A 26,481-nucleotide genomic window follows, 5' to 3' on the forward strand; every position below is an offset into this window, starting at 1 on the left:
AATTTTTATTTTTGATTATTTTTTGTGATGGTTCTTTTCATATAGTAGTTCCTGCCTATTGTTTTTTTTGGCTCTGCTTACTTTTTATCATTTCTGATGAATCTTTTCATATGTCTCCGTATTCATAATTTTTTTTCTTTTGCATCTCCAATGCTTAGCACAGGATTTGGCTCAAAATAGTCACTTAATAAATGCTTATTTGAATATTTCTCTTTTGGGGCCAGACATTTTTTCTTTTTTTTTTCTTTTTATATATAAATTTTATTTTATTTAATAATAACTTCGCATTGACAGAATCCATGCCAGGATAATTTCTACACGACATTATCCCTTGCAATCACTTATGTTTCGTTTTTTCCCCTCCCTCCCTCCTTCCCCCCCCCCCCCCCCCCAGGATGGCAAGCAGTCCTATATATGCTAAACATGTTGCTGTATATCCTAGATACAATACATATTTGCAGAACCGAACAGTTCTCTTGTTGCACAGGGAGAATTGGATTCAGAAGGTAAAAATAACTCGGGAAGAAAATCAAAAATGCAAATAGTTCACATTCATTTCCCAGTATTCCTTCTTTGGGTGTAGCTGTTTCTGTCCATCATTTCTCCAATGAAACTCAGTTAAGTCTCTTTGTCAGAGAAATCCACTTCCATCAGAATACATCCTCATACAATATCGTTGTCGAAGTGTATAATGATCTCCTGGTTCTGCTCATCTCACTTAGCATCAGTCCATGTAGGTCTCTCCAAGCCTCTCTGTATTCATCCTGCTGGTCATTCCTTACAGAGCAATAATATTCCATAACATTCATATACCACAATTTACCCAGCCATTCTCCAATTGATGGGCATCCATCAGACATTTTTTCTTAAATAATTCTAGAACATTAATTTTTGATTATATTTTTGGCTCTCCTTACTTTACATCAGTTCTTTCCAGAAACTTCCCAAAACTTCTTTGTAGTTAGTGTATTCTTTGTTTCTTACAGAATGGTAATATTTTATTACATTCATGTGGCACATTTATTTTTAACTTTTCCTTAAACGGTATCCATCTACTTGATTTCCAGCGCCACATAAAGTGCTACTATAAATATTTTGATGGTATATGGGGGTCTTTAAAAAAAAAATCAGTGACTTCCTTGGTGTATGTACAACATTGCAATGTCTGGGTCAAAGAATCTTTTCAGATGTAAATTTTTCTTTGAACTAGAGATTTATCCCATAAATTTTTATGTATCTTCTCATTATTCTCTATGGAATATATATTATTGTTACTATCATCAGGTCTTTGATATATCTATTTATAGTTTATGTTGACATTACTTAGTTTCTCTTCTTGTCCATAGCTCCTATTTTCTTTATTTGTTACTGGATTTAAAAAAAAAAATCAGTATCTTTCAAATACATGTGAAGATAATTTTCAACATTCATTTTTCTAAGTCTTTGTGTTCCACATTTTTTTTCTTCCTGACTTTCCCCCTCCCCAAGATGGCAAGTCATCTGATATAGATTAAATATTTCCAGTTCTTTTAAACATTTCCATTTTTGTCATTTTGTGCAAGAAAAATCAGACCAAAAGGGGAAAAAAAAACAGGAGAAAGAAAGAAACAAACAAAAAGTGAAAATAATGCTTCAGGCCATATTTAATCTCCTTCTATCTCTCTCTTTCTGGAGAGGGATGGCACTTTGTGTGTCAAAGCTACAGGAATTGCATTGAATCACCCCACTGTTGAAAAGAGCCAAGTTCATTACAATTGATCTTTACATAAGCTTCTTGTTGCTGAGTACAATATTCTCTTGGTTCTATTCACTTCACTTAGCATCAGTTCATTTAAGTCTTTCTGGGCTTTCCTAAAAACAGCTTGCACATCATTTCTTATAGAATAATAATGCTTTACATTTGCGTACTATAACTTATTCAACTATTTCCTAGTTAATGGGTATCCACTCAGTTTCCAGTTCATTACCACTATAGAGAGGGCTGCCACAAACATTTTTGTACATGTGGGTCCTTTTCCCTTCATTTTCTCTTTGGGATATAAGCCCAGTAGAAACACTACTGGATCAAAGAGAATGCAGTTTTATAGCCCTTTGGGGATTAGTTCCATATTGCTCTCCAGAAAGGTTAGATCATTTTGATTACTATTTTAATTATCTGACTTTTCTATCCTTCCCTTTTCCAGTCCAGAGAATAGTATGATACATAATTTTCCCCTTTCTATCACATTCCTCATCTATCTCATTCCTTCTAAGATACTCTAGGATCTAGCCTCCCATGCTGTTTTTTCATGAACTCATATATTTATTCTGTCATGTCCTTTGTTTTTTCTTTTCTCATCACAATGTGGTACTCAATCTTTATTTCAGCATGCCCTTTGTACAGTTACACATGTCTTCCATAATAATTCTTACTTCATTTTCCCATCATTCCTTTCTTTCATCTCCTTTTGCGGAAACTTATTTTCAGATATATATTAGTTCCTAGATTAGGCAGTACGACTTTATCACATTTTGGGGGCCCAGTCCTTTTTACTATCTATTGTTCATTCTGAGGCCAATATTTCTTCACTGAGGTCTCTAAGAGAGACCTCTCATCTACTTTTTCTCTAAGCCAGTTACCTGTGATAACTGAGACAACTCACTGTTTAGAATAGAAGATAGGTTTAGGATTATAGATTTAGAACTGGAAGGAATCATACAGGTCATCTGGTCCAGTAATATCAAATTCAAATAGAACAGGGCCACTAAACTCCTTATAAGGAGCAATGTAGACTATATGCTGACTTATTTTTAATTACCCTTTATTTTATTTTTATTTTTTTAAATTTACTGTTACATTTTAATCTGCTCAAGCACATAAGAGCCTCTTGTATTTTATACCTTTGATATTTGAATTTATACCATCGAATTTACAGATAAGAAAACCAAGACTCAGAAAGGCTAAAATGACTTACCCAAGTTCCTATAGTCAGTGTCGTCAACATTTTTTTCCATGATACCTTCTGTCATGATCCAGTTAGCAAATCTATACTAAGTGCTGGGTATACCATTAAAAAAATGAAGTTCCACTTCCCCTTCAAAGAATTTGTAATGACTCAGAGGTAAAAACATGTATGTGTATAAGTTTATACACAAAATAAGTAGTCTTGGCCTTGTAGCTTCATATCCTTGATTTCTACCCTGTTTGTGCCCTCTCATCTTTCATTGCTTAGGACTCTGTCCTCTGTAATGTTTTTCTCGAGAATACTGTTTTATTATTATTATTTTTAAAATTTTTTTAATGAGTTTATTTTATTTTATTTATTTATTTTTTTAAATAACTTTTTATTGATAGAACACATGCCAGGGTAATTTTTTACAGCATTATCCCTTGCATTCACTTCTGTTCCGATTTTTCCCCTCCCTCCCTTCACCCCTTCCCCCAGATGGCAAGCAGTCCTTTACATGTTGAATGGGTTGCAGTATATCCTAGATACAATATATGTGTGCAGAACCGAACAGTTTTCTTGTTGCACAGGGAGAATTGAATTCAGAAGGTATAAATAACCTGGAATGAAAAACAAAAATGCAAGCAGTTTATATTCATTTCCCAGTGTTCTTTCTCTGGGTGTAGCTGCTTCTGTCCATCTTTGATCAATTAAGGCTCTCTTTATCAAAGAGATCCACTTCCATCAGAATACATCCTCAAACAGTATCATTGTTGAGGTATATAATGATCTCCTGGTTCTGCTCATTTCACTCAACATCAGTTCATGTAAGTCTCGCCAGTCCTCTCTGTATTCATCCTGCTGGTCATTCCTTACAGAACAATAATATTCCATAACATTCATATACCACAATTTACTCAACCATTCTCCAATTGATGGACATCCTTTCATTTTCCAGCTTCTAGCCACTACAAACAGGGCTGCCACAAACATTTTGGCACATACAAGTCCTTTCCCTTCTTTAGTATCTCTTTGGGGTATAAGCCCAGTAGAAACACTGCTGGATCAAAGGGTATGCACAGTTTGATAACTTTTTGAGCATAGTTCCAAATTGCTCTCCAGAATGGCTAGATGTGTTCACAATTCCACCAACAATGTATCAGTGTCCCTGTTTTCCCACATCCCCTCCAACATTCCACATTATCTTTCCCTGTCACTCTAGCCAATCTGACAGGTGTGTAGTGGTATCTCAAAGTTGTCTTAATTTGCATTTCTCTGATTAATAATGATTTGGAGCATATTTTCATGTCTATAAATAGTTTCAATTTCTTTGTCTGAGAATTGTCTGAAGAACAGTTCTTAACAATAGAAAACTGCATTAATTTGAATTTAGAATTGAAAATTAGTGATGATTCAATTTATAGTTTATGAGAAAGATTTTGCTACACAAATAAATAAATCATAACACATAAAAAGTTTGGTATTAAAATGGACTCTGTATTATATTCCAATAGGCCCTGCATGGTATCCATTGGTGGTGCAGTAGATAGATTACTTGAAGTCAGAAGGACTTGAGTTCAAATTCAGCCAGAGATACTTAGTAACTGTGTGACTCTGGGCAAGTCACTTAACTTAGATTTCCACCCCTCTTTCCTCTATCCCCCCAAAATAAAGATATCTATTTGGGGGCAATTTTTTTAGCAATTACATTGTGACTGGAAAAGTACTTTCCCTGACCCTGAAAGTACTTAATGTTGTGTGCAAAATATTGTTAAATATTGTGTGTTCATATACTGTGAATTCAGGTTTTAAAATATTATAATATTCAGCATGTACTTGTTTTTGTTAAGATAATGATAATATTTTTGGTTTTGAGATTTTTGGTATCCCAAGTTATTAGCAACTTTCCTTTAAAAAGCTCTTTTCCTTTAATAGTAGCTCATAGTGGTTGAGTCAGAACTAGAACCTCTGTTTCTTGAATTGCAGTATAATATTTTATTTTCTATCCTATATAGTCTTTTTGTTACTGCTTTTTAAAAAGAGGTTAAAAAACAAACAACCCCCACCACTACTACCACCTTCCATGATAGAAGAATTTCTTGTGCTTTAAGAAAACATCAAAGGGATGGTTGCTAAAAGACAGGAAGATTTGTGGGAACTGATGCAAAGTAAAGTGAACAAAGCTAGTATTATAACATTGTATTAAAATAATAATAATAATATTTGTACAGATCATCTTTGAAAGAGTTAAGAACTGTGGTCAGCACAGTGATGTCTTATCAACCACACTTCCAGAAGAGTTGTGATAAAACTGGCTCTATACCTTCTGGCAAGAAAGATGATGAGCTTAGTGCAAATTGAGACTTTTTGGGGGGAATGTGATTATTGGGAGACTGTGTTTTATTTAATTGTACTTTCACAGTCATTTTCTTTCTCAATGGAGGAGAGTAGTGAGCAAGAGAAGGCAGATTTTTTTTTTAATAGAATAAATTTTTTTAAAAATTAGTTCCACGGGTAAGTGATAGCTTTGACTATAAAAAATATATATGTATATGTAAATGCAACTTCTATTTTTTTTAACTAATTGTACTAAAAGTAAAATACTCCTAGACCATATTTTTATACATTTTTCTCCTTCAAACTTCCCTATTGCTGTTGAGGACATCACCATTCTCCCAGTCCCCCAGACTTACAGCCTAAGTCTTATCTTTGACCCTTCACTGTTTCTCATCCCTCCTCCCCAAAAACTGTTGCCAAGGCGGTAATTCTGTCTTTTTATCACTGTTCCAATATATTCCCTTCTGTTTTGATAACTGCCATACCCTGGTGCAGGCCCATGCTTGGACTGTTTTAACAGATTGTTGGTAGTTCAGTCTATCTCAAGTTTACTTGTCCCAGTCTATCCTCCATTCATCTGTCAAAGTGATTTTCCTGTAATGTAGATCCTTCTAATCATTTCACTCCGCCTTAGTCTCTTCCCCTCTTTCCCCCAAGAAGCTTTCTATAACCTCTCAATTTTAATGTCTTTTTCTTTTAAATTATTTCCCATTTATGTTGTCTATAACTTGTTTATATATATATTTATTTATTTGAGAGTGTGACCTCCTTGAGCTCAAAGGCTGTTTTTTGCCTCCTTTTTTGTATTCCCAACCATTAGCATAGTGCCTGACACTTAGTAGATTTTACCAAATATTGATACTTTATTAAATATTACAAAGTGGCTGTTTGATTGATTTTAAACTTTTTATATTTTAAACTCCTAAGTCCCCTTCCTCTTAGTTAACTTTTAACAGATGATTGTATTACATGTTTTATAGGAAACTTGAAGTCTTCCAATAGTTCATCTTCCTCCTTATCCATTTAAAATATCTCTTATTCTGCATAACATTTGGTATGTTGTAGGCACTCAAATAATCTGAATTGGAGCCTTAATTAAGAGTGAATTATATATATTTAACATGTATTGGACTACCTACCATCTAGGAGAGGGAGTGGGGGGAAGAAGGGGAAAAATTGGAACAGATTTTGCAAGGATCAATGTTGAAAAACTGTTACCCATGCATATGTTTTGTAAATAAAAATCTACAAAAATATGTGTGTGTATGTGTGTGTGTGTGTGTGTGTGTATGTGTGTACATACATACATATATATATAAAGAAAAAAGGAGTGAGTTATAGTTCTATAAGTTATTATAATTGTATAGTTAGTTAATAAAGGAAATTTAGTCAGTGTACTTTTCTGAAGAATTATGATAATTGTGAAATGCTTCAAAAGCACAGACCGTATAGCTGTGGTAACTATAATATGTAAAGAATTGAATTCACTCTACTGATAATATAATAGCCCAGAAGAGATATATCATGTATTAAATCCTGAAATTAAAATGAGGAAAAAATTACCTGTGAAAAAGAGATTCTGAGTCTAGTGTATATTTAAAACATTCTCCGATTTTTATCAGCAATGTAATTATGATAAATTTGAATTATAGAGCCTTGGAAAACAGAACTCCAAATATTATATGTTAAAGTCCCATTTTAACTATTTAAAAAACCAATAGGAAACTATAGTAGTATGCATATCTAATCCTTTCCATTGGCTACTCATTATCCATAAATATGAAAACCAGTGAATTCTTCCTTAGTTAAATATTCTATGTAATCTTTAGGTATCAAGAAATAGGATACCTTGAGTAGTGAGTTAGCCAATTAATTTAATGTGAGATTTAATGTTCATTGTCAATTGACCTATAATGTTGCTTTGCCATTTTTCTGAATAGTTAGAAAGGTATCCTGCAGTTTATATATCACTTGACTAGATTGTTTCCAAAAACTTTTAAGTTACTGTAGAGAATAAACCCTGCTATTTGTTTAATGTTATGAAATAATGCAAAGTAATAAAGTATTGAAAAAAATCAGGACAAAAAGAAAAAAGAAAAAACTTTAGCTCTATTACTTTTTAATTTAATTTAGTATCAGATAGCTCCTTGGAGTTAAGGCATTTTTTTTGGTTTTGTGTTTGTATCCCTGGTTCCTATCATGAATGTAGCCCTGCCTCCCTTATCTCTGTCTTTTTAATTTCTTCAAAACTTACATTAGGCAGGAAGGCCTTCCTAGGTTCCTTTCACCCATTAGTACTTCCTCTTTTCAGATTAGTTCCATCCACATTACATAAATTTTATGTACCTAATTATTTATATGTAATCTTCTCAGTTAGAATGTATGTTGCTCAAGAGCTGGATCTGTGTTTTATGTTTTATGTTATCTTTTATGTTACTTGGGTGCAGTGTTTGAAGCATAGTAAACATTTAATAAATGCTTTTTAGTGAAAGTCTTTTGACTGATTAACTTGTTGCAGTTGTATTCACATATATATATATATATAATGTATATATAAAAAAGTTTGTGCCATATATATAAGTGGTACTATATAAATGTTAACTGTTATCATACATATCCTATGTGTGTTTTGATAGGTGGATTTCCATTTATTTCGTATATCCTATATTTATTTTGAAAAGATATTTCTTTTCATAACAAATAGGAAACTGTGACTTTTCTCTTTTTTGTGAGTGATCATTTAAGCTATTTGTTTATATTATTTAAAAAAACCAGCCAGTTACATTTTAAATTTTATTAATTCAGTAGTTTCAATTCAATTCAAACCAAATTCAACCAATTCAGAAATGTATTTCAGTTTTCATGGTATGTTTTCTCATTTTTAAAATTTTAAATTTTATGCCCAGTTTATTTTTTTTCCTTGATTTGTTGATGAATTTTCTCCTAGGCAAAATTTTGATGTGGTGTTTTATCATTTGTTCTCATGAAATTAATGTTTTTATAATTTGCTCTTCGACATACCAGTTCTTTAGGGTTAAATTTTTTAGTCATTTTTTCAATTGTGACTGATTCTTCAAGAGTGTTACCTTTGGTGTATGGTTTTTTTTTTTTTTTTGGTGCAAAGATACTGAGGTGGTTTATCATTTTCTTCTGCAGATCATTTTAAAGATGAAAAGCTCAGGAAAACGGGGTTAAGGGACCATTTCTGCTAGTAAATGTCTGAGGCTAGATTTGAATTCAGGAAGAGGAGTCTTCCCGACTTCATGCCCTGTACTCCATCCACTAGCAGCAATCTAATTAATTAGTCTACAATTAATTTAAACATATATTTCGTTTTAATAATCTTAAATCTGCCTTCTCATCTTTCAGTTCTTTCTCTTTTCTCCCTGCCCCCATTTGTCCTATAATTCTAAGAGATCTGGGTAGTTCTGGGTAGTTTTCTTTTAATAGTTCTTGAAATATGATGTTCAGACTTTTTGGGGGGAGGGGGAGGAGGTCATGGTGTTACAGGGAGTACAGTGTTTCTTGGATTTTTTTTTCTCCTTAATCTGTTTTCCTTATATTTTCTTTTATTTTTATCAACCTCTTGACTTAAATATTTCATGTTTTCCTCTGGGAGTCATTGGTTTCTTTAATTTGATCCATCTGAATTTTCATCGTTTGTTGCTTGGGCAAGGTTTTATAACAGTGCTTCATTATTAATTCCTTTTCCAATTCTTCTTTCATAGATTTCAGTTCTTTCTCATATTTTTTCCCCACAAGTGCTGTCATTTCATTTACAAAAATATTTTGAATTTTTTTTCATTAAAAAAATTTTTTTTACATTTGTTTTTAAAACTTATGAATTTCAGATTCTTTCTTTTCCTGCCCACCTCCACTCCTTTTTTAAGAAAGGATATGTGTAGTTATGTAAAACATTTCTATTAATGTCATATTGTTTAAAAAAAATCTCCTTAAAACTGTGATAAACCTTATCAAATCCTTTGTGATATACTTTTCTTAATTGTCTACTTATGTTTCTCCTGAGTCCTGTATTTGAAAATTAGGTTTTTCAATTCAGCTCTGGTCTTTTCTTTGTGAATGCTTGAAAATCCTGTTATTTCATTGAGTGTCTGTCTTGTTCCTCTGAAAGATTATACTCAGTTTTGCTGGATAGGTGATTCTTGGTCATAATCTGTTGGTGATTCTTGGTTATAATCTGTTGCTCTCTAGAATATATTCTGAGCCGTCTGATACTTTAATGTAGAAGCTGCTAAATCTGGTGTGATCCTGACTGATTCCACTATACTCCAAGTTGTTTCTTTCTGGATGCTTGCAGTATTTTCTCCTTGATGTGGGAGTCATGGAATTTGAATATAATATTCCTAGGGATCTCTTTCAGGACATGATCATTAGCGTCTATTTTACCCTTTGGCAAATATATGAATATGGGACAGTTTTCTTTGATAATTTCTTGAAAGATGATGTCTAGGCTCTCTTCTTTTTTTTTTTTTTTTTTTTTTTTTTTTTTGGTCATGGCTTTCAGGTAGACGATAATTTTAAAATTATCTCTCCTGGGTTTGTTTTCCAGGTAAATTGCTTTTCCAGTGTGGTATTTCACATTTTTTCCTATTTTTTCATTCTTTTGGTTTTGTTTTATTATACCTTGATTTCTCATAGTCATTAGCTTTTGATTGCTCAAGTCTAATTTTTAAGAAATTATTTTCCTTAGTACAACTTTGTACCTCCTTTCCCATTTGACTAATTTTTTTAAAGGCATTCTTCTCTTCATTAGTTTTTTGTATTTCCTTTTGTATCATTTCTCTTCCCAATTTTTCCTCTCCCTCTTTTATTTAATTTTCAAGATCCATTTTGAGCGCTTCCATTTCCTGAAACCAATTTTCATTTTTCTTGGAGGTTTTGGATGTAGGAGTTTTGACCTTGTGGTCATCTTCTGAGTTGTATTTTGATCTTCCTTGTTACCATAGCAACTTTTTATAGTCAGAATTTTTTTTTCTGTTCACTCATTTTCCCAGCCTATTATTTGCCTTTTAACTCTTTGTTAAAGTAGGGCTCTGTTTTCAAGTGGAGGCTGTAATGTCCCAAGCTTTTAAAAGTTTTGTGCAGCTGTTTTCAGAGGTCCTTCTAGGGACCTATACTGTAAGCCGGAACTGCTACCCAGATCTGTGCATGGGCAAAGCAACAGAGTCCTGCCAGAGTGCCAGCCAAGAGGTCCCTCCTCCCATGTGCTGAGATTTCTGGAAATGGTTGCTGTCACTGCTGAGGTTGCTAGAAGCAGTGCTGTTCTGTGGGTCGCTGCTGCTGTTGATTTGGTGGCTCTTAAAGCCTGATCCTGGACTAGGGCTCCCCTCAAACTCTAGTGAGCCAAACCTTTCCTACTGAGATTTCCTGAGATTCCAGCCTGCTGAGCAGTCTGGAGTTTGCCACCACTCCCTCTGATTTAGAGCTCTTATGGCCTGTTCTGATTTCTGGGGCCACAGCTGTGCTGGCATGACCTTCACCATGATTGTGCTCTAGTCCCACCCTGATGCCGCAGATCCCTTCTGCTGACTTTTCAAGCTCCCTTTGGCTGGAAAATTGTTCCACTCTGTATTTTTTAGGGTTCTGATGCTCTAAATTTATTTAGAGTCATTATTTAAAAGTATTTGGAAGGATCTGGGGGAGAACCTCCAAGCGAATCCCTACCTTCATTCTGCTTTCTTGGCTCTTTCTTCCCTGATATTAAATTTCTATCAGTCTTGTTACAAATGTATTGGTCTTTCTGATTGTTTTTATTTAGTTTAAGGTTTTTTTTTTTTTTTTTTGTCCTAGATAAATCTTATTTTTGGACCATCTACTTCATAAATTTTGTGTCCAGTAGTTTCTTCCATTTTTAAGATAGATTAGCTTGCTACTCTCTACAATTGACAGATACATTATTCTTTCTTTTATGTTTTTGTTTTTATGTTTATATCCTTGATCTAACTTAGATTATAATAGTATATTATAATATAGGATGTAGTATAGTATACATATATAGTGTGTCATGTGACACTATAATTCATTGCTATACTGCTATACAATTTTTCTAAAAAAAATTTTTTGCCTGTTCTTTTCTTAAGTGCTTTTGTATTTTGAATTTACCATGTCAAGTCAACAAACATTTATTATACCTCTACTATGAGCCAGGCATTCCCTCAAAAAACTAATCTAATATATTGGTTTCTATTTTTATATTCTCTGTTCTGTTGAACTATTTTTTTTAATCTTTAAATTCATGAAATTAGCAAGTGGACATTTTTAATAGCCTTAAATCTATAAGGAAATTTGAAAAGTTTTGATGTGTTTATAATGTTTCATTCTTGATTTCTTTCATAAGCTACTATTAAGTTGTTTTTGCTACTTTTTTTTGTGTTGGTTAAGTTAATAGCAATATTTATATTTTGTTAGTATTGTATAATGTATTCCTTTTCACTGTAGGTGCCCTCCTCGTACTTTTTTGCCAGCACTCTGTAAAATTTTTCTTGATGAAAGTGCACCTGACAATGTATTAGAAGTGACAGCCCGTGCCATAACCTACTACCTAGATGTATCAGCAGAATGTACTCGGAGAATTGTTGGAGTAGATGGAGCCATAAAGGCACTTTGTAATCGTTTGGTGGTAGTTGAACTTAACAACAGAACCAGCAGAGACTTAGCTGAACAGTGCGTGAAGGTAGGTGCCTTTAAAACCTAAATAATTTTTAAAATTTATGTTTTAAGTTATCTACTTTTTAAAAGATGCATATCTTAAATTGCTCTGTTTTGAAGGCCATTGTAATGAAATGTTTATGTAAAACTTTAAAGTTTACAAAGCACTTTCCTCACAACACTTCTGTGAAGTGGATGTCAATATTATCATTCCCTCTCTTTTTTCATTTTTGGAAGATTTATCATTATGGAAGATTGAAGAATGTCACAGACAGACTCTCCTCACTTATTGAAAATTAAACAAATTGATGTGCATTTGTGCAAAACATATTTGCATATCATTCTTTTTTGGCAAACAAAGCTAAAGCTCAGAAGTGCTTAGTAGGAGGGATTCACCAAATCAAGACGCATTTCTTAAGCTCTTATAGCTAGATGGTGCAGTGGTTAGAGGGCTGGCCCTTGAGTCAGGAAGGTCCAAGTTCAAATGTGGCTTCAGACACTTATCTGAATGATTATAAGCAAGTAACTTGATTTCGTTTGGTTCAGTATCCCAGCCTTTAACTAGTGATTGTAATAGCACCTACCTCCCAGGATTGTTGGGGTGATCAGATGACATAATAATTGTGAAGTGTATAAACAGGGCCTGGCACATAGTAAGTACTAAAAAAAAGTGTTAGTTGTTACTATGGATCCTCCTTCTCCTTTTTTGCCTTTTCCTCTTCCACTTCTTTTCCTCTTCCATTAGGCAAGTGATAGAACTAGGTCTGAAACCCAGGTCTGTGAATTCTAATTCCAACCTTCTTTGTACTATGTTTATATTTGAGAGGATTACTAATAAATAACATTTATACAGTGCTTTAAAGTTTGTTTTCTTTATAACATCCTTGTGAGATACATAAGTGAGAAAAGTCAGGTATTCTGGCAAGATGAACATTCTTTTCTTCCCCTCACTATTATTTTTATTTTTATTTTTTTGAAGTGGTAGAAAGCAGTAAAAGACATATCCTTTATTATTTTAAAGGGTTGTTTCATAGGGCTTAGGGTAAGAAGTCTTTAACAGTGGAGGAAATTGGTAACAAAGACTGTAAGGTCCTTTTTAGACTTTCTCTCATACTGCTTCAGCTTCCTATTGGTTCATAGGTCTACTATAATTTGAATGATACTAAGTAGGTAGTCCCTATTCTTTTTCATTTTAAGTCATTTGTTAGACCAATTGTTGGTTTTTTATCTTGCTTTTTAATGGACCTTACCAAACTACAGTTCTTAAGTAGTCAGTGATAAGCCAGCAGATTTGTTTGCTTTATTTCAGTAGTACCTTTCTAAGGACCTCTCTTTTTGTACTCTTCATATTATTATTCTGTAAAAGCCTTATCCAATATTGTGAAAGGAATAAGAAGTATTATTAGATATACTGATCAAAGAAAAAATTAGTATCCTTTAATGAAAGAAACTTCTTGTTGGCTCATCATCTTGATTTTCCTCACTTGGATTAGAAGCTCATGAATTAAAGCAGTTTGCCAAAATCATCTATTTTTTCTGAATTAATAGAAATTTTCTTCTCTAACAGAAAATGCAGAAAAACATTGCTTTTTGAAGGCACAATTTTTTTTTGTACTTTTTCATTTTAATCATTCGTAGGTTTTAGAACTGATCTGTACTCGTGAATCAGGAGCTGTCTTTGAGGCTGGTGGTTTAAACTGTGTGCTGACATTCATTCGTGATAGTGGGCACTTGGTTCATAAAGATACCCTTCATTCTGCGATGGCTGTAGTGTCAAGACTCTGTGGCAAAATGGAACCTCAAGATTCTTCATTAGAAATCTGTGTAGAATCCCTGTCTAGTTTATTAAAACATGAAGATCATCAGGTATGTGGACAAGTTGATGGAAATGATGGAATTAATTGGAATGTTAATATGTTTTTTTCACAATTAATAATCGTGTTCTTTTTTTGTTGTAATTTGCTAAATGATTTGGGCAATATTAAAATCACAGAAACTATGATGCTTTTTTGTTTGAATGCCTTACAAAAACTTGATTGATTTTGTACAGTTGAATTTAGTGTTAAGATAGAGAATATATGAATAAAAGCCCAGAATGCTCTTGAAATGCGTGAAATGTTTTGGAGGACTGTATTAAGTTTCTTCACATATTTTAGGAAGGGCATTGATTAGAGAAAGTAAATTGTAGAACATTCAGGATAGGGCAACCAAGATAAAAACCTGGCTGAACATTAACAATGGGAAAGTTCCAATGAGACAAATCTAGACTTGATGTTAGAAATAGCTTAACAGTTAGGTATCCCAGAGTGTTTTAGGAAGTAGAAAAGTGTTCCTTTTCATTACAAGACTTTAAACAGATGCTGGATGACTACCTGTTGAGTATGTTATACTGAAGGTTCTTTGAGGGCATGGGTTGTATTACATGGCCTCTGAGATCCTTTCTATTTGAAAATTCTGATATTAAGAGATATGACTGGAAATGGCCAGATTCTGGGAGGGTTTAATGTCCAGAAGAGTTTGAAATTTACACAGTAAGTGATTCTAAAGAGAATCATTATAGAGTTTGAAAGGACAAACAGCAGGATCAAATCTATAGCTGAGGGAGACTGTTTTGACAGAAATATGGAGAATAGTTTGAAGGGAGGAGTGAGAATGAAGATACTGTTAGGAAGCTGCCATAATAATCTAGGCACATTGTAATGAGGCTCTGTATGAAGTTCTCTGAGAATAGAGGTGATGACATGGATTTGAAAAATGTTGTGGAAGTAGATTACATGATTTCATAACTGATTAGTTATGGACAGTGATTAAGGAAAAGAAAGCAAGAAGAAAAAATCCACAGTAAATTCAAGGTTGTGAATATGGGAAGTTTGGGGTGAATTATGAAGTTCCATCTTAGTGAAGATTTCCTCTGGTAGGGGTTCTCAACCTTTTTTGTGTGTGTCTTAGACTTCTTTGTCAATCTAGTGAAGCTTATGGATTTCTCAGAATAATGATTTTATTACCTACCTGCAGGAGATACTAAATTTTAGTTAAAGGATAGTAAAAATAAAGATGCATTTTTTTCCCATCCAAGTTCACAGATCCTCTGATATCTATCCATTGGCTTCTTGGGGTGGTGGGGATCTGTGGACCCCAGATTATGAATCCCTTTCCTATAGGCAGTTGGAAATGCAGATCCAGCACTCAGAAGACAGTTCATGAATGGAGAGTCAGTCATCTTCATAGAGAAGTTAATTGAAGGTATGGCCATGAATAAAGATAAGAAAGAATTAAAGAGCAAGACTAAAAGACAGATTGAGGGCAGATGCTTGTGGGATTCTTATGCCAAGGGGTCATACAGAAATCATGGAGCCAGAAAATGAAAGGAAGGAGAGAAATTAGAAGTGAAAGGAGAAGCAGGGGATCCAGAATCCTCTAAGCCATTTGAGAAGAGGGAGATGGCCAGAGTTTTGGTAGCCATTAAGGTCAAAGATGATAAGAACTTTAAAATACCATTTGATTTTGTTATTGGTAATATTGAGTGATGATTTTGGGGGGGATAGAATACAAATTGCAAGGGATTGAGGAGAGTTGAAAGTAGAAACATTAGGTGTAGTTAACGTTATAAGACAATTTAGGAATGTATAGTTATATTGGAGAAGTAGTAAAAGGGGTGAAAATGGCATGGGAGCTTTTTAAAAAATTGGTGAAACTTGAACGTGTTTGTTTTTAGAGAGGAATTTGTTGATAGGGACAAAAAAAATGAATGAGAGATTGGGTATGACTGATAGGTCCTGGAAGAAATGGAATTAATATTGCAGGTATAGTAATTAAGCTTAGTGAAAACTTGGTGATATTGAGAGAAATTTTGAGGAACCAGGAGAAAAGCCTTACAGATAGGTCATTTGTTTATTCAGTAATCATTTGCTTGTAAACTTGGTGGTGAAAAGGAAAGAAAGGTTTTGGAATAGGTATTGTGGGAAAAGACAAAAGTTACATAACGAATCTGTAGTCAGAGAAGTTATTCATTATAAAAATATTTTTCCAAAAAACCAATCAGTTAGATTTATTTCTTAGATTATGTTAATTAAAATCAAAAATCCTTGTAAAGTAAAATATCATATTAATTTCTCAGACTTGTTGAATTGACAGTATTTAGAGGAAAAAAAGTTACGACATCAGTATTATTACCAAATATTACATTTTTTTTCTCTCTAAACCCAGTGTAACCTGCTTAGGTTTTTCTTGGGATTATCAATAACATTGTTGTCACTGTCATAGTCTTTTATGTGAATTTCAGGTTACTCAAGTTATAAAGATTGTGATATCTTTATCTAGAGATTCTATTTTCTCTTTCCATATCTAGGTTTCAGATGGAGCTTTGAGATGTTTTGCTTCTCTAGCTGACAGATTTACTCGACGTGGTGTTGACCCAGCCCCATTAGCGAAACATGGACTAACTGAAGAGCTATTATCTCGAATGGCAGCAGCTGGTGGTACTGTCTCAGGGCCATCATCAGCATGCAAACCAGGGAGAAGCACAACTGGAGCACCATCTACAGCTGCTGATTCCAAATTAAGTAATCAGGTTTCAACTATTGTAAGTTTGCTGTCAACACTTTGCAGAGGCTCTCCTGTAGTCACACATGTAAGAATATTTTCACTATTTTTTGTTTCAATGGGTAGTATTTTATGAAATGATGGAACAGAGTCAGCAAATGAGACATAATTATTTGCATCCCTTTTTCTAGGATCTCCTGAGATCTGAGCTTCCAGATTCAATTGAAAGTGCTCTACAGGGTGATGAAAGATGTGTATTGGATACCATGCGTTTGGTTGACCTTCTCTTGGTGCTATTATTTGAAGGACGAAAGGCCCTTCCTAAATCCAGTGCTGGATCCACAGGCAGAATTCCAGGACTTCGTAGATTGGACAGTTCTGGAGAGCGCTCACATCGGCAGCTCATAGACTGTATCCGAAGTAAAGATACTGATGCACTTATAGATGCAATTGACACAGGAGGTATGCACATCACCTTAAGAAATGAAGTCATGGATAATAGAAAATTATAGATCCTGATTATTATTATTATATGTTTCTTGAAAATGCATTTGGAAGACATAGAAGTTTTCCTCTCTCTAAGTTCTGTTCAAGTTTGTCTTATCTAGGTTAGCTTTCAGTTGTCCATTTTTCCACTAAAGGGTGAAGCTGCCTTGTAATTAAGCTTTGTTGACTCTTCCTGAAATCTGAGAGAAATAGGGGACCACATGATTGGTGCTGAATGATAGAATTCAGGTCTTTAAAAAAATTTCTTTGGAGGCAGTGTGGAATGAGGAAATTAATGATGAAAAAAAATAGAACTGCCTTTATAATAAGATTTAGTTTCCATCAATTTTATGAGGTTTAAAATATCGTGGTGGATATTCATTTTATGATGACTAATAAAGTGATGCCAAGCCTCAGCTATAATTTTCTTTTCAGGTGTTTTTATTCTTATCAGCTTAGTTTCTTCTTTGCCTATGAGTTAAATTACATAAGTAATCTGACTTAGACTCTCTTAGCTCATTTTAACTATAGAGGAAATAATAAATCTCTTTTAAAAAGAAATTTAGATCGTGTTTCATTGACTTCACTTTTATTTATAGTTGGTTGAAATTAGTGCATTTTCTTATACTCTTTAGTGGGCGGACATAGCAATTTAAACTTTATTAGAAAATTCATGATGAAAAATGTTTTTATTGATTCAGAATAAATTCATTCTGTATTGTGCTCTGTGGTTACAAAATACTCTGATATTTTCATTTTATTCTCAATTATATTTTAATTATTTTTAATAATTTAATAATTGCAGCATTTGAAGTGAATTTTATGGATGATGTAGGTCAAACCCTTTTAAACTGGGCCTCTGCTTTTGGAACTCAGGAAATGGTAAGCAGATATGTAATAATTAGTTTTTCAAAGGCAGAGGAATAAATAAGGCAACTAATTTTTTTTTTTTAATTTTCACAGGTAGAATTTCTGTGTGAAAGAGGTGCTGATGTTAACAGGGGTCAAAGGTCATCATCATTACATTATGCAGCCTGCTTTGGAAGGCCTCAAGTAGCAAAGGTGTGAATTTTAGCATTAATGTAATAAATTGTATACATATGTTTAAGATTTATCATGAGGGGAAAGATAACATACATTAATTCATGATCATATTTTTCTTTATCTTATCAGTATTGTGGTAATTGAGAAGTTGGTTAAGTATTTGAAATGAGTCTTGTAATATTTTAGATGCTTTTCATCTCTGTGAATTGATAAATCACAACCAAGATGTGTGTGTGTGTGTGGGGAGAATGAATAGTTTTTCTCACTGGATTGTTATGAGGAAAGTGTTTTTACAGATCTTAAAGTGCTATTATGAATGTGAACTGTGATGATGGTAGTTGTTAAGTTTTTAAGTGTCTAATAATATAGCAAGTTAGCAAAGGAGGATGTAGAATCCCTACAACTTTATCTTTAAAAGAAGCATCTTCTTTTTTAAAATAATATTTTATTTTCCAGTTACATATAAAGCCAATTTTGTCAGTTTTTAAATGTTTTAAATATTCATTAAAAAAATTTTTTTGAGTTCCAAATTTTCTCCCTGTCTCCCTCACCACCCCTTCCTCAAGTTAGAAAGCAATTTGGTATGTTATATACATTCAGCCACATAAACATATCTCCATATTAGTCATGTTATGAAAGAAAAAACAGGACCTCCTTCCCCCTCCCCCCCAAAAAAAAGAACCATGAAAAAATAAAGAAAATGGAAGTAGTGTGCTTTGATCTGTATTCAACTTCCATCAATTCTTGCTCTGGATTTGGATAGCATTTTCTTTCATGAGTTCTTTGGAATTTTCTTGAATCATTGTATTCCTGAAAAGAGTTAAAAAGTTAAAATGTTCAACAGTTGATCATCTCACATTGTCTCATACTGTGTCCAGTGTTGTTCTGCTCAGTTCACTTTGCATTACTTCATGTAATCCTTTTCAGGTTTTTCTGAAATATGCTTGCTTCTCATTTGTTACAGCACAGAAGTTTTTCATTACATTTATATAAAACTCCTCTTTTCTTTGTATACTTCATTCAGTTCATCTTTTGGTCAAAGTCAGCTTAATATCTCACTTCACATTTTGTTGGAAAAAAGATTCCTTTGTATCTCAAAACTCTTTAACTTCAAATCTCATTTCTTTCTTTTCTTCAGTTCCTGAGAAAGGAATGGCTCTTCTCTTTGCCACAATCTCCCTTCATGTACTATATTCTTTTTTTTTTTTTTTTTTTTTGGCTGAGGCAATTGCGGTTAAGTGACTTGCCCAGGGTCACACAGCTAGGACATGTTAAGTGTCTGACGCTAGATTTGAACTCAGGTCCTCTTGACTTCAGGGCTGGTGCTCTATCCACTGCACCACCTAGCTGCCCCCTCATGTATTATATTCTTCATCCTATCCCTTTGTGTCAGATTGTTACCAGTCTTTCTTCTCTGTCTAAACTTCAATTTCTCCTTGTCTTCTGGTTCCTTTCCTGCTGCCTACAAATATAATCAATATAGTCATTTGATTTCTGTTAGTTTTGTTATTGATAGGTTGGGACTATCTCAGGAGATGCAGAAAATATTTTTGACAAATACAGCACCCATTCTTATTAAAATGATAAGTAGCATCTATCTAAAACCATCAGCACGCATTATTTGTAATAGTGAGAAACTAGAAGCTTTCCCAATGCATCAAGGGTAAAACAAGGATGCCCATTATTACCACTCATACTCAATTTTGTGCTAGAAATGTTGGCTTTAGCAATAAAAAAAAGTAAAAGAAAGGAATTAGAATAGATAAAGATAAAAAAAGAGATAAAACTTATCATTCTTTGCAGATAGGATGATATACTTATCATCTAAAACCTACTTGACGCAATTAACAGCTTTAGGAAAGTTGTAGGTTATAAAGTAAACCCTCAGATATCATTAGCATTTCTGTATGTTATCAACAAAACTCAATAGCAAGAAATTCCATTTAAAATAACTGTATTCAAAATATTTGGATGTCTACCTGCCCTTATGTTCTTTTTCTGGATAATCATCCACATCATACATTAAATGTGGAGGTACCTCAAGGTTCAATCCTGGGTTCCTATTGCTTCTCTTTCCATGTTCTCTTAATCTCATGAGTTCTGGTAGGTATGGTGTTTTTATGAATTCCATATAACACTAATATTTCTCTTATCCTCTAATCTATCTCTAGTAGCCTTTTGGACATTGGACAAATTGAATGTCCCAGAAACATGAACTTAATATATTTAAAACCAATCTCCCCAAATTCACTTGCCTTCAAAATGTACCTAGTTCTGGCATGGGTAGTGTCATAGTGGAATTATACTTCAGTCATTTAGATTCTTTTTTCCCCCCAGATAGTATTTTATTTTCTAAATACATGTAAAAGTAGTTTTCTACATTTGTTTTTGTAAGGCTTTATGTCCCAACATTTTCTCCTCCTACCTAAGACATCAAATAGTCTGATACAGGTTAAATATGTGCATTTCTTTTAAATATATTTCCATATTTGTCATGCTGTGCAAGAAAAATCAGACCAAAGGGGAAAAAACCAGGAGAAAGAAACAAACAAAAAAGTGAAAATAGTATGCTTTGATCCATATTCATTCTCTATTGTTCTCTTTCTGGATGCAGATGGCATTTTCCATCCCAAATCTTTTGGAATTGCAGTGAATCACCTTATTATTGAAAAGAGCTAAGTCTATCATAGTTGATCCTCACATAATTTAGTTGTTACTGTATGTAATATTCTCTTGGTTCTGCTCATTTCACTCAACATCACTTCGTGTAAGACTTTTCAGACTTTTCCTAAATCAGTCTGTTAATCATTTCTTATAGAACAACAGTATTTCATTACATTCATATACCATAACTTATTCAGCCATTCTCTAACTGAGGGGCATCCACTCAATTTCAAGTCCCTAGTCATTATGAAAAGGGCTGCTACAAACATTTTTGCACATGTGGATCTTTTCCTCTATCTTATGATCTCTTTGGGATATAGATCCAATAGAAACACTGCTGGATCAAGGGGTATGCACAGTTTTATAGCCTTTTGGATGTATTTACAAATTGCTCTCCAGAATGGTTGGATCAGTTCACAACTCCACCAACCATGTATCAGTGTCCCAGTTTTCCCATATCCCCTCCAACATTTATCATTATCTTTTCCTGTCATCTTAGCCAATCTGAAAAGTGTAAGTGATACCTCAGAGTTGTCATAATTTGCATTTCTCTGCTCAACAGTGATTTAGAGTGTTTTTTCATATGGCAAGAGGTTTTAGTTTCTTCATTTGAAAATTATTTATATCCTTTGACTATTTAACAATTGGGGAATGATTGGTGTTCTTATACAGTTGACTCAGTTCTCTATGTAATTTTAGAAATGAGGCCTTTATCAGAAACATTGGATATAAAAGAATTTTCACAGCTTTCTGCTTCCCTTCTAATCTTGGCTGCATTGGTTTTCTTTGTGCAAAACCCTTTTAATTTAATTAATAAAATTATCCATTTTCCATTTTGTGATGTCCTCTAGTTCTTCCTTGGGCATAAATTCCTTCCTTCTCCAACAGATTCGAGAGATAGAATATCGCTTGCTCTCCTGATTTGCTTATAGTATCACCTTTTATTTCTAAATCATGAACCCATTTTGACTTTATCTTGGTATATAGTGTTAGATATTGATTAGTGCCTAGTTTCTGCCATCCTGTGTCACTATATTCTTAACCTTGGAATCATCTATAATTCTATTCAAGGCTGTTGCCTTTTCAGTTTTGTTTGATGTAACCAGTAATTTGCCAAGTCTCAGGTATATTTCTACCACATTTGTTGTGCATAGTGATTCTTTCTCTTTTAGTTTTTTTCCTCCCATTATCCTAGTTCAGGCTTCACAAAGACTAGCAATACCCTTTTAGTTTGTCTACCTGCTTTTCAGTTTACTCCCCTACAATTGCAAAGTGATTTCCTGAAAGTAGAGGTCCAACTATTTCATTTTCTTACTCAAGAATCTGTCTTCAGCCTTTCTTTTCAATCTTATTATATATTTCTCTAATACATGTAATTTTCAGATATTTCAGCCAACCTAGGCTTCTTATATTCTTCTCTGAGATTTTTCTTCTCTGTTCCTTTGTATTAACTGTCCCCCCATTCCCAGAATGTATTACCTTATTTTCCTACCTTTTAGAATTCTTAGTTTCCTGTGAAACAGCTTGAGTGTTATCTTTTACATGAAACCTTTCTTGACCTCTGTTGTTAATAATGCCTCATCCTTCAAAAAATTACTTGTATGTACTTTTTGGTCTCTGGACCTTGAGGATGCTAAAGAGCTTTTGTTTATCTGAGTCACATATACTGATATTTTACTGAAATTTATTAAATCTTTATTGCTTCATTTAAAATAAACTCATTATATGTTAGTCCATATATATTTATATATTTTTATGAAAACAACTTTTCCAAAGTAAAATTTAGTGGGAAGAGTGAGATTTTTTGCCAATCTCTTTAATGTATGACATAATTGAAGATATCTGGATAACTACTTTCTTGTTTGTGATGATATATTGTTTTGGTTGGAGTATATGGTCTTACCGTTGGTCTTACACAGATATATGATTGGAAAAAAAATGTATATAATATTATAGTATTATTATGAAGCTAGTTTTTGTTCCCTGAAAATAGGCCTCAGGGAATACCAGGCATCTAAGAATTACACTTTGAGACTCATTGGATCAAAAGAAGCTGAAACTTGGAGGCAGGGAGAATAGTTAGGAACCTGTCAGATTAATTCAGGCACTAGTAATTAAGACCTGTAATAGGGTGGTGAGATTGACAATGCAAATGAACACATCTGAAAGACATTGTAAAAGAGATATTGAGATATCTTGCTCTTGTTCTTCATGTAAGGAATAATACTATTAAAGTTTTAGTCCCAGGTAATTTGGAAAATGATGGTATAATCGTTAGAGACAAAAAACTTTGACATGGAGTGTTTTAGATATGTGATGATTTGACTTTGGAACATTGATTTTTTTTTTTTAAGAGGACAAGCTGCCTTAAATAGAACATATGGTTTGAAATCTGGTACTAAAACTTAAATTTTAGGATTTTTGATGCTTATAAACCTAAGAACCACAGTTGTAATTCCTTTTAGTTATGGCTTTGTAAATTTCTTGGAATATGCAACTAAAAATTATTGTTGCCAATTAAATTTTTTTCATACTAGACCCTATTAAGACATGGTGCAAATCCTGATTTAAGGGATGAAGATGGAAAAACTCCTTTAGATAAAGCTCGAGAACGAGGTCATAGTGAAGTAGTAGCTATTCTTCAGTCTCCAGGTGAGTAATAACATTCCTTCCTTTTATTCATGTTTTTTAAACTTTCCAGACAATTTGGCTATTAGTTTTTTGCATGCATACTATAATGTGAAGTAGTTATTTAATCTTAGGTAACTAATAGTCTTGATATTATTTCAGGTTGGGGCTGCTTGACTTGAGTTACTTATAGTTTGGAGAGGTAAATTAGTTAAGTAATTTCAGAGAATTAAATAACTGCTTAGTTGATAATTTTTTCCTTTTATATTGTTCTAGTATTTACATATAACTTCAAGTTGTCATTTTATAATTATTTGTTCCGAAAGCCGAATTATTATTGAAATGAACAACTTTTTAAATATTGTATATTACTAAAATGCATAGCCTAATAAATAAAAACAACTGAATCAGGATTTCAGTGACAGCATGAACTTAAAGTTAGTGATAGTAAAACCTTAAATTTGGTTAAATGCTTAAGATTTGTTTGTTATAAAAAGTTTCACAAATATAGTTTGTTGATCAATACTTATTGGTTTAAAGGTGATTGGATGTGTCCAGTTAATAAAGGAGATGATAAAAAGAAGAAAGATGCAAATAAAGATGAAGAAGAATGTAATGAACCCAAAGGAGATCCAGAAATGGCACCAATATACTTGAAAAGATTATTGCCAGTATTTGCACAAACATTTCAGCAAACTATGTTACCTTCAATCAGGTAAATGCTTCATATGTTTATCATTAGTTTCTCACATTAATATTAAGTTTGGGGTTATATGACTGTGACTCTTTAGGGAAACTAAATAAAGCTATTATAACTTTAGAACAAAAGACTGAAGAATTTATTTTCTAGGTACTTAATTACATTCTGTTATTTACAAGGAAGCTTAATTGTTCATCTTTAAAAATCCTCATTTCTTTTATGCTAAGTTCATCATTTGCCCTAAGTTTCCAGATTAATTTCTCAAAATCCTTTATACACATTTCCATTGTTTTCTTATGATATTAATCCAAAATAGCAGGGTTTTGTGTTCAAATTATTACACATATAGCTTCCTTTATAAACATTTCAACCTGTGAAGATCTTGGGAGATATAAATTGCATACTGCTGTTCCTGTTTAACACTATTTAGTGTTGTTCTTGGGCATAATAAATTTGTTCTTTAATTTGCCTTTTGAAAAATTTCTTTTGGGATTGCTTACTAACTGCTTATGTACTTTGTATTGCTAGGCTTTTAATATATGAGATGGAGTATTTTTGTATGTTTATATTCTCCATATAAAGTTGTTAATTTTCATTTAAAAAATAATTCTATCATTTGCTGCATTGCCTGTTCTACCTACTCCTATCCCACCCTAACCCATTCCCACCATGGTAACATCTCTCCTCCTCTCCCCCCTCCCCCCTTATTAGTCAAGAAGAGTACTTTTGCTTTTAATAAGGAATCTTTCCCTTATTTTTTTGACCTCCTTTGGAATGAAGATTTGTGTCTAGTAGGGAGTGGATTTTTCCAATATAATTCTAGATCTATTTCTGGAATAGTTGGGACAATGTATTAATGTATCTTTTTTTCACACAACCTCAGTATCTATCACTAATTTTCATTTTTTGAAATCTTTGCCATACATGTGGATTTGGAGTGAAACTCAAAAAGTTTTAATTTCATTTCTCTTATTAGAGAATTGAAACCATTCTTTAATATATCTTTTGATAAATTGCTTATAAATATTCCTTTAAATTTTCCCACAATATGCCTTTTTCTAGCCTATAAACAAGTGTTACAATAAAAGGATTTTATCAAGAGGAAATTTTAAGCAAATTTGAATTAATGTCTCTATCAAAAACAGATTAACAAACTAAGAATTGTCTTTATATTAAATAGGTTTAAAGATAATTGAATGTGAATATTTTTGATAATACTTCATACTTGTCTTAAACATTTTTTATAATAACAAAATCTTTTTAGTAGTAATGTTTCTTATTAAAGTCCAGTATCTTATGACACTTTAAATCTTTCATAGGTAAAAGATAGTATTTTGGGGATATTTCAGAAAGGTTTAAAAGTAGTCATTATTGATAATACCTTAAATTATTACTACATGAAGGAAACCAAGAACATTTATAGCTAATTTTAAATGTGTACCCGAGAATAGAAACTATTTGTTTGCTTATGATTATCATATTTTGTACTGTGATTTCATAGAGCTCTTTAGGTTTAATATATACACATGAATTTGGGAAATTTTAAATATTTGTTACAATGAAGTTACTTTTGAGTGGTTTTTTTATTTTATTTTAGTTTTATGGGAATAATTTGTTTTTATTTTAAAGGAAAGCAAGTCTTGCTCTCATTAGAAAAATGATTCATTTTTGTTCTGAAGCACTCCTTAAAGAAGTTTGTGATTCTGATGCTGGTCACAATTTACCTACAATACTAGTGGAGATTACTGCCACTGTTCTTGATCAAGAGGTAAATTATTTAATAAAACTTTTTTGCTTTTCATTTGTATAGCTTTACAATTCAGTTCTATATATATTATAGAAATCATGTGATCTTCATAAGGTAAATGAAATTTAGTCAATCAGAAATAGTGAACTTGTTTTAATTACTTTATTTAAAATTTTTTTTGTAGGATGATGATGATGGCCATTTGTTAGCCTTACAGATCATCAGGGATTTGGTAGATAAAGGTGGTGATCTGTTTTTGGATCAACTTGCCAGACTTGGAGTGATTAGTAAAGTGTCAACCCTGGCAGGACCTTCTTCTGATGACGAAAATGAAGAGGAATCAAAACCTGAGAAAGTAAGTAGTCTTCAAAGCAAACTTATAAAATATATTTTTTTTTGGAGAAGAAACATGTTTGTTCCTGTGTAATAATGCACTTAAAAGGTGACCATAAAGCTTGTCAAATGAGAGATGTTAAGTAACATGCATTAGATAGTTTTTTAATGGAAGATTTAGGACTGGAATCTTATCTTCTGACACCTTATCTAGTGTCACTGATCTTACATATTCATAATTTAATTAATTGTAAATATTTGTCATATTTATAGAAAATTAATTCCCTATTATATATATCCACATGTATTTGCCTCTGTATTTGAATGTTTAGAGGTTCTTTTATATCCTAAATGTCATTTGTTGATTAGATTTTACAAATGTTTTCTAAATTGTTGTAATTCAG

The 26,481-nt window shown here is 32.8% G+C and overlaps 1 protein-coding gene across 4 annotated transcripts in view; it reads left to right on the forward strand.

The window, feature by feature from the left end:
* Positions 1-26,481, forward strand: part of HECTD1 (HECT domain E3 ubiquitin protein ligase 1) — an 89,131-nt gene that overhangs the window by 17,466 nt on the left and 45,184 nt on the right. For all 4 annotated transcript variants that reach the window (XM_051977288.1, XM_051977289.1, XM_051977292.1 and 1 more), the window contains exons 3-12: positions 11,724-11,958; positions 13,572-13,799; positions 16,282-16,563; positions 16,667-16,937; positions 17,767-17,843; positions 17,925-18,023; positions 23,207-23,321; positions 23,838-24,012; positions 25,627-25,765; positions 25,929-26,099. In XM_051977288.1, the coding sequence (XP_051833248.1) occupies positions 11,724-11,958; positions 13,572-13,799; positions 16,282-16,563; positions 16,667-16,937; positions 17,767-17,843; positions 17,925-18,023; positions 23,207-23,321; positions 23,838-24,012; positions 25,627-25,765; positions 25,929-26,099 (1,792 nt within the window). The remainder of the gene's footprint in view (positions 1-11,723; positions 11,959-13,571; positions 13,800-16,281; positions 16,564-16,666; positions 16,938-17,766; positions 17,844-17,924; positions 18,024-23,206; positions 23,322-23,837; positions 24,013-25,626; positions 25,766-25,928; positions 26,100-26,481) is intronic.

Source organism: Antechinus flavipes, chromosome 2 (genome assembly GCF_016432865.1).
Source record: "Antechinus flavipes isolate AdamAnt ecotype Samford, QLD, Australia chromosome 2, AdamAnt_v2, whole genome shotgun sequence".
NCBI lineage: Eukaryota > Metazoa > Chordata > Mammalia > Dasyuromorphia > Dasyuridae > Antechinus > Antechinus flavipes.